This window comes from Vicia villosa, unplaced genomic scaffold (genome assembly GCF_029867415.1).
Source record: "Vicia villosa cultivar HV-30 ecotype Madison, WI unplaced genomic scaffold, Vvil1.0 ctg.000205F_1_1, whole genome shotgun sequence".
Taxonomy (NCBI): Eukaryota; Viridiplantae; Streptophyta; class Magnoliopsida; order Fabales; family Fabaceae; genus Vicia; species Vicia villosa.
In genome coordinates this window covers 838,797-848,245 of record NW_026705069.1, presented here as the reverse complement: position 1 = coordinate 848,245, position 9,449 = coordinate 838,797, and the positions used below count along the sequence as shown (strand labels likewise).

At 32.9% G+C, this 9,449-nt stretch overlaps 1 protein-coding gene across 1 annotated transcript; it reads right to left on the bottom strand.

Moving 5' to 3' along the window:
• Positions 1–1,378: 1,378 nt before the first annotated feature.
• On the bottom strand, positions 1,379–8,162 carry LOC131625331 (uncharacterized). Its single transcript, XM_058896198.1, has 9 exons — positions 7,983–8,162; positions 3,223–3,294; positions 2,871–3,137; positions 2,464–2,777; positions 2,155–2,319; positions 2,004–2,075; positions 1,795–1,876; positions 1,627–1,722; positions 1,379–1,558 (listed from the first exon to the last, which is right to left on the bottom strand). Exons 1-9 carry the CDS (start codon positions 8,160–8,162, stop codon positions 1,379–1,381), a joined length of 1,428 nt encoding a protein of 475 aa, XP_058752181.1.
• Between the last annotated feature and the right edge of the window lie 1,287 nt (positions 8,163–9,449).

Below are 9,449 nucleotides of genomic sequence, written 5' to 3'. Positions count from 1 at the left end.
ATCCGATGCCTAAACCAATTAACATCGAGTTTTGTTAGTTTTGTTCGATTTTTGCCCATACTAAAAAAATGCCTGAAGCAAACACTATGGTTTAGTTTGAATTCCGATTTGGTTCGGATTTTCCCGAACCAATGAACACCCCTAGAAGGAGATGGTGCAAGGGTTGCTTTGTTATTAGTTATTAACTATCAGCTACAGGCTACAAATTATTAGTTATAAGCTACAAGATAACTTATCAACTATAAACTATTTTAACCAAACTGAACCTTAGTTGTAGCATTTTACTACATGTTAGCTCACTAAAAATTAATTTTTTACACTATCAAACTCCTCAAAGAAATCGTCCAAAATGAATTATTCTCTCGAGTTCTATTTATAAAAGAAAATATATTTTTTAGATTTATTGAATAATTAATGTATTTGTTTATATAATAGACCAGATATATTAATTTTTTCACTACGCCAAAAAGCTTATTTAATAGCGCTTTTTTTATGCTTTGATAGTGCTTTTAAGTGCTATTAAAGCCACCGCTATTATAAATTCACCACTTATAATAGCGCTTTATAAGGGCTATTAAATGAACATTTTTAATAGTGTTTGTTTCAAGCGCTAACATAGTCTGTGATTATGTGTAATATAATTCCATAATGTAATAGCGCTTTTTTGCCAAGCGATATCTTATATGATATACTAAAGACTGATACATTCAATATCGCTTCTTTAAAATGCATTATTATATGTAAAAAAAAAATTTGGTAAAATATTTTTTTATACGTATCTATTTTTTTTATACATGCTTTTTGAGTGTTCGATATATTAATAAGTAAAACTAATATTCTTCCAAAAATGCAAATATGAACAATATATCATATAAAAAATAAACTTAAATTCTATCAAATAAAATATTATTTAGTCACAAATTAATTAATTATATATATATATATATATATATATATAATAGAAAGACATAACAACCAAATTGAAAGAAGTATATGGCAACATAAATGCATGGCTAGCACATTACAAATGCAGACGTAGAACCACCAAAAAAACTCATAAGTTATCCAACGTCGAGGGCATGAAATATTTTCCCACTTGTTTTCCTGTGGCACAAAAGAAAAAATCAATTATGTATTGTACAACAAATCAAACATGTCATAGAAAGTAAGAACCACAAAATTAAATATTTAAATATCTCTTCTCATGAACCTTTAGCATTCTAAACTATAATGAGGAAAAAATTCAATAGATATTTTTCAATATGATGAAAACTTTCACGAACAATATTCAAAATTCAGAAGCAGCATAGAAGATTACTACGATAAATTAACCCCCTTGGTTTCACATTGTTGAATGTATGAATGCTATGAAAAACTCCTATATATGTCCAAAACAACCAACACAAGCATCACATTCTACTACACATAAACAAAAATTTAAAGTATAAGGCAAATGAAACTCACGAATAACATTCTCTAGCATATAGGAAGCCCAATCCTCTTTGACTTCATCTAACTTATTTTCATAATAAGTAACACATTTGCGTGCAGGAAAGTACTTCAAATATAAAAACAACACAAATTTGAGGAATAATAATAATAATATTTAATATTAAAATCACTTACATTCAAAGGAATTTTATTTTGATTTTCCATGATGACTTCCTTCATAAATCGCATGACAAAATATCCACAGTCAATACTGTTAGTTTGACAAGGACACTGCGAAAAAAAGTTTACATCAATGATCTCTACTATACATCATTATTAAAAATAAAAACAATTAAGAAATACCTTTATTTTTGTCCATGTGATTTTATTTGATTTGGACTTGGCCACTTTAACTTTATGAGAGGCACGATAAATGTGCAAAGCACTAACAAAAATAAATTAAACTTCAAATAAATAATTGTTATAATGAATTCTAATCATATAAATATTAAATTGAAAGAACCGATGCTTACTTTTCAAACTTCATTTTTAAATCCTAGTAATTATCGTGCTCAACATTCACCGAATTCATATAATATATAATCTCAGCATTGAGATTGATGACAAGCAACACACAATGATTCCTACACCCAAAATTTAAATATTTCAATAACTTTCATAATCAAAAGTGATTAAAGATAACATTTTGAATAGATATCTTACCCAAAATTATAAGGTGCAAGAATCATCCTTTCCTTGAACTCTTTATTTATCAAGAGTAATTTTGCTATGTTTTTTCCTTCTTTATCATCACTCGAGACACATGGAGATATGAATGAGAATTTATTCACTAATCCGTTCGGAGTAATAAACTTGTCATACAAGTACCTTGAAATGAAAAATAACAATTTTAGATATCAGTAATCATATAAGTCAAGATACAATTAAAATGACGTAGATACATTTTTATTATTACACACAGATAATTACATCAATGTACTTATACCAAGAAGCTTCAAGATGAAGATGTACCTAACATATACTGTAATAACAGTGGCACTTAACCACTTGTGATCAATAAGTTCTTTTATGTTCTCTACATGTACATGCTCTTGAAATTCCTCACCAAATATGTTTTTCTCCATGGTTATCTCAATTACCGACTGAGGCTTCATCATCATTTTTACATACATATCAAGGAATTGTAAAGTAGTAGAACTAGTTGAACCCCGAACTTTAGATGGCAACTCTTGAATTTTTGGATTTTCGAAATTTTTGATTGGAGATGCAATTGATTCATCACTATATTGGACATTCTTATCCTTCCTTTGAAATTTACCAGGTATCTATAAAACGTTACATTACCTAATGTTAGTGATCAAATAATAAAACAAGTATATATACATAGGAATCAAGTATATTAATAATAAGTCACTTACCTTTTGACATTCATCAACAAAGTCAACTAATTTAAATGGCCATGGGATAATTGTACCTATTGCCTGACCAACCAAGGAGACATCGCCATATTCAACAGATATAGGTAGTGGAGCATCTGACACAATAGGAACTTCAATCATAACTTTGACATATTCGGGTAGTAATTTTATGCCATGCACAACATCACTACCAATGTTATATAATTTCCCACGAGCAACCAAATGTCGATTTGGAGATGATAGATATATATTGATAGAAGAGATGCCCTAAACCATTAAAGAATTATAAAAAATTAGTATAATTAAGAGAAAAAAATTAATTATAATATATAGTTTAATAAAAAACAATTACCTTCGGAATGTTGTCAACTGCACCAGGGTTGCAAAAATCCTTGTCACTAAGATGTCGCGTATCTACAGATAGCTACAGATTATCAGTTATAAGCTACGAGATAACTTATCAACTATAAAGTATTTTAACCAAACTGAATCTTAGTTGCAGCATTTTACTACATTTTAGCTCACTAAAAATTATTATTTTTTACAATATCAAACTCCTCTAAGAAATCGTCCAAAATGAATTATTCTCTCGAGTTCTATTTATGAAAAAAAATTAGATTTAATGAATAATTAATGTATTTTTTTATATGATAGAACAGATATATTGATTATTCAATTAATCTAAAAAATATATTTTCTCTTATAAATATGATGGAAGTATTTTATTGTGGTAATAAGGTGTTATTGCAACAAAAAAAAAAACAATTAAATAAATTGTTTAAAATTCTCATATACTTCATGAATCTTTAAAAAAAATTGAAAATTATAATTATTAATAAAAATTTAAATATTTAATTGTAAAATATATCCATAAAAGATTTGAATTAAAAGAGATGCGTGGATAGTTAGTATAATCCTTAATAATTATGAAGATAAATCAATGTGAATTGTCGGAAAGTGAAACAAGTCACCTTTTCATGGTGAGATATTGGAGAGATGAAGGATATGGTGCAAGGATTGCTTTGCTATTATGATCAGAATGGTTAATCTTTATACATGATAATTGATACTTATATATTGTCACATCTATGAAAAATTTAGCTATTCATCCATAATTAACTTCACACTCATGCCAACAAGTTTTGTAACATAGTTAGCTAACTCTTAACTACTTCATCTCATATACATTACTAATACTCCCCCACAAACTCCCGATGGAGTCAAAGAGTTAACCTTGAGTTTGAGTCGAGAATCTTGAGTTTGAGCAGAAAATATGAAAACAAAGTAATCGATAAAGGTTTTTTAGCACATCAGCTACCTGAGCATGAGTTAGGGCATGTTGAATGAGGAGTTGCACTGCTACTACCTTTTCCCAAATGAAATGAATGTCAAGCTCTATATGTTTTGCTCTAGCATGAAGTATGGGTTTGTGAAACAACATGACAGTGCAAAGGTTGTCACAAAGTAGTGTCAGAACTAAGTAAGGAATGTGCAGCTCCACAAGAAGATATTCTAGCCACAAAACTTATGAGGTCGTATGAGCCAATGCCTGATACTCTGCTTTGATGCTTGAGTGACCTACCAAAGTTGGTATCTTTGAGCTCCATGACACAAGGTTAGGACCAAAGTATACACACGATCCTAAGGTAGAACAACGATCATCCAGATCATTGGCCCTAAGATTATGTTCCTTAGGGGATAAATGTTGGACACAATGTTGAAACAACTAGTCCAACAAGTTAAACCAGATTTAACACACAAATGGATAGTAATATAGAGTCAATATAAAAGCAATAAATAACGGCTGATATTGGTAACCCGATTTAGTGCAAGAAACACATACGTCTGGAGGGTACTCTATGTGTGTTCCACATGTGTCCCTTCTGCACCAGAATTAGTTTGAACAAACTCCATGTTGTTTTGCATAATTCAACATGAACTTCAAGCCCAATCAGAATCATTTTATACATACAAATAGACCTTATGAGTTGCATTGGATGGAGCAAGCATTAAACCCTCAGCTGTCGTGCCACATAGGATGCGTTTAAATGCACACCAATTAGATTTTAGAGGGTTGGCCATGACTTGACACGCTTTATTGACACAAAATGAAATATATAGTCGAGTCAAGGTGAGATATTGCAATGCTCCTACTATAGAATGATTGTGAAAAGTATCAGTTAACACACATGTGCCATGCTTGTTTAGTTTACAAGTGTTAACCATAGGTGCAGGAACTCCTTTAGAATAATTCATATTGACTTTGGATTGTAGGTCCTGAATGTACTTGGATTATGTCAGCAACATTGATCCATTATGACCAATCTTTAGTTGGTCTAGTGGTGATTTACATTGGACTTAGTAGGAAGTACCACCGTTTGATCCCCTACAATTGCGATCGGGAGGGGGATGGAATCACTTGATGCCAGAACTGACCCCCAAATTAGATTAGGCGGTCTAGTGGGTCGGATACTAGTGGTAAAAACAAAAAATTGGATACTAGTGGTGAAAAAAATTGATCCATTTGGTTGATGATGCACTTTAATTCCAAGGATGTATTGAGGTTTACCTAGCTATTTTAGTGCAAACTTGTCATGAAGTTTGGGGATCATGTCATGAATTAACTTGGAAGAGGATCTTGTAAGAAGAATAACATTGACTTGACACAAAACCAAATTGAATGAGAGGATGATGTAACTTTTCATACCAGGCTCGAGGCACACCTACTTCAGGCCATAAATGGCTTTGCTGAGTTTGCATACTAAGAGTGGATTGGAGTCAATGAATCCTAGTGGTTGATGCATATACACCCCTTCATGAATTTCACCCTTGAGAAAGGCGTTATTTATATTAATTTGTTGTACCTCCCACTTGTATGTGATGGCCAAAGTAAGAATAACATGTATGGTTGTAGGCTTGACAGCAGGGGATAATGTTTCATGGAAATCAAAGCCATGTTGTTGATGATAGCCCTTTGAAGACCCGTTTGCAACACATGGCCTTTCTATGAGGAAGATTGGCTATGGTCCAAGTATCATTCTTAATGAGAGATTTATACTCATACTTCATGGCTTCGACCCACTCAGAACTAGATAGGGCTTGTGTAATGGTGGTAAGCTCAATGTGAACAAGGAAAACTTTAGGTGTTGAATTTCCAATTTTAACTCTAATGAGCATATGATGGTTATTATGAACAAGAGGAAGTGAGACATAACTTGAAATACTATGAAAGGAAGGTGAGAATGACTCAGTGGAATTTGACAGCTCAAAGAGGATAAGACTATGATTTATTGTCATTGGTATAATTGACTTGTGTGACATAGGTACAAAAGTATGAAAGGAAGGGTTGGGTCGTGTAATTGATAGTGAGTCTTCACTAGAGATGCATGTGGTTGTGTAGTAGGATTAAGACACAATATTGATGTAGGATTAGATGAGATATGTGAAGGAATATCATTAGAACCATCATGTAATACCTAAGTGTGGTGGTTATTAAGTTGTATAGAGGAAGTTGGGCTAATATTGAAGTTAGTAGTGTGAACTGATGGATATTTATCAGATGAGGGATCGTCTTTGTTTTAATCATTGTATACTACAAAATTATTAATAAAGATAGACCTGTGGAGTCCAAGTGTGGAAACTATGTTGATGGAAGTAAATGAGCTAAAATCTTCGTGATTTTTTGAAATTGTGGTTGAAGTGTCCCCTTTAAAATCAGTTTTAAAAAGAAATTCATCTTCATTAAAGAAACATCTATGCAAATTAATATTTTACCTGCCATATTCATGCATTTATGGCCTTTGTGTATTGGTGAAACTCCCAGATACACACACTTAGCACTTCTGAACTCCAATTTAAGATGATTTTAAGCTCTAAGGTAAGGGTGGCAAGCACACCCAAATGTTTTTAGTGAATGATAGCTAAGTTGCTTGTGATACACGACAAACAAGGATGATGCAAACTCAAGAGGTGCAGTCATAGGAAGTCTAGTCATTAAGTACACAATAGTGTGCAATTGTGATCCCAAAAGGAAGTTAGCATGGTTGTATGAGCAAGTATAGTAAGTCTTAAATCCACTATTTGTATGTGCTATCTTTCCGCAAAACCATTTTGGTGTGAAGTGTGAGGACATGTGAGCCTATGCATAATTCCTTGTTCATTAAGTAATCGAGTGAAAGGTCTCTATTTATCACCAAAACAGATTGGATGGACTTGATTTTGCTCTAAATTTGTGTTTCAACAAACTTTTAAAACAAGATGAAAGCTGAAATAAAATCACTTTTATGTTTGAGAAAATAGATCCATGTATACTTTGAGTATGAATTAGCAAATGCTATGTAATAACTATAATGATTGCTTGACGGTAAGGGTTATGGACCCCATAAATCAGTTTAAACAATTTCAAATAAAGTGTTATGCTTGGTATTGGACAAAGGAGCAAAGATGTTACACAATTTAAAGTTATAATGCATGGTCCTAGAGTTGGCGTGACCCAACCTGGCATGCCACTGTGCAGCAGGATGGGGGTATACACTCTTATTAGAGACTGGTAATACTCATCAAAAGTAGTAGCTAAAGTGTTATTAACTATTAGACTAAGATTACGTGACTTGTGACTCAAGGCATTTTTTAATGACTCCAAAGTAATATTTGGGAAGTAGTACAAGTCACTTTCATCGAGTAAGCCTTTAAGGAGCACCTAATTAGATGCCCGTGATTTAACAAAATACTTGTTAGATTGGAATTCAAAGTAGACACTATTATCTTTAACAAACTTTAAGACTGAGATCAAATTCCATGTGATATAGGGAACATAAAGTAAGTCATTGAGGACTAGCATGTGATTTGGTACAAGATTTGAAGAAAAATTTGAGCAACCTACAGACTTAACATCTAGACTATCCAATACCAATGATAACTTTACTTGGCCCTGCATACGATGTACCATTGTGTAAACGTAAGCTTTTAGATGTAATGTGATGAAAATCACTTGAGTCTGCAAACCAAGATTATGCTTCAAGATGCTGAGGTATTTTCAATTGTTCATGATGAGCAATATAGGCTAAACTTGTGGTGGAGTAGTGTCCTGGTGAGTGGAACTATGAGACTCACTTGTGCAATTAGTTGTAGAACCTCAAGCTTGTGGCTTTGTTGATGTTGGTTCAAAGCTTTCATCAAATTTATGCCAACACTCAAGTAGTGAGTGTCCATACTTGTTCCACAATTGACAAGTAGGTCGATAGCCTTTGGTGTATGTTTGTTTACCTCCACGGCCAGGTCTTCTTCTACCATGAGTGCACAACTGAAAATTGGCATGATGGTTAGTCTTGTGAGTAGAATGTACCTGAAAGGTACCTTGAGATACATTAGTTGTTGCACTAGGGGTGGCTAGTTCTTGTTTGTACTTGTCAAGTCAAGCTTTTTGGACATGTAAGAGTGCCTTTACATCCTAGATGTATACATGTTCCCATTTGCTATGCAGCATCATGATGAATGTGTTGTATTCTTCAAGCATTCCTTAAAGAATGGAATCTTCATGAACATATTCATAAATTGGATCCCCTATAACAAGAAGAGAATCTGTAATGGTACAAATACGCCATACATACTCAGAAACTTACTTATTGCCTTTCTTACTTGTCTTTATTTCTGACCTAAGCTGAAGCACTCGAGCTTTCATCTACGAGTTATAGTGTTTACGCACTTTATCCAAGACCTCATATGCATGTTTGTAGGACATCACACATGGTAAAAACACCTTCAGATATCATGGATAATAACCATGTAAAGATAGTTTGATGTTGCACAATCCAAGACTCATATTCTCCAAACAACACTTTGAAAATTTGATCAAGTCCAGTCTTGAACATTTAAGGTATTTGAGGATTCACAACCATTTTATGAAGCCTGCGAGAAAGAATGACTCCTTTTACCCGCATGATTCCACATTAAGAAGTTGTTATCTTGAAGCTTGATGGATAGCTTTGGTGCAAACGTGTTCAAAGCACCAAACAATAGTGTTGAGACGTGGCTATTTGTGAGGTTTGCACAACTGGAGGTGATGAATGCACTCCAAGATTTGTTGATTGATCTAGGTTCGTCATTGATGTGTGCAAGAACTTATTGAATTCATAAAATGAAAGTGCGAGTTTCTTTGAAACTTTGCACTACAAAGAAGCTTCTTTGAAGCTTATGATCTTGCATTGAGCAATTTCTTTGAAGCTTATGACATTCAACATTTGCAACAAAATTAAATCTTCAAGTTTCTCTAAAACCGATAGATTCAACACAACTTCTCTGAAGGTTGAACCTTTAACCACAACGAGGAGGATAAATCTTAGCGTGCAGCAGAAAATCAATCCCTTATGCGATTGATACCATGTTAGAAAGTGAAACAAGTCACCATTTCATGACGAGATATGGGAGATATGAAGAAGATGGTGCAATGGTTACTTTGCTATAATGATCAGAATTATTAATCTTTACACATGATAACTGATACTTATATAGTAACACATATATGAAGAAGTTAGTTATTCCTCCATAACTAACTTCACACTCATGCTAACAACCTTTGTA

Bases quoted from the DNA above. Each gene is read 5' to 3' on its own strand.
- LOC131625331 (XM_058896198.1), bottom strand. From the start codon at position 8,162: ATGGTAGAAGAAGACCTGGCCGTGGAGGTAAACAAACATACACCAAAG. The intron at 3,295-7,982 runs GTGAGTCTCATA...GATAATCTGTAG, and splicing joins TTCTACAACTAATTGCACAA to CTATCTGTAGATACGCGACA. The intron at 2,320-2,463 runs GTACATCTTCAT...TTTCATTTCAAG, and splicing joins GTTATTACAGTATATGTTAG to GTACTTGTATGACAAGTTTA.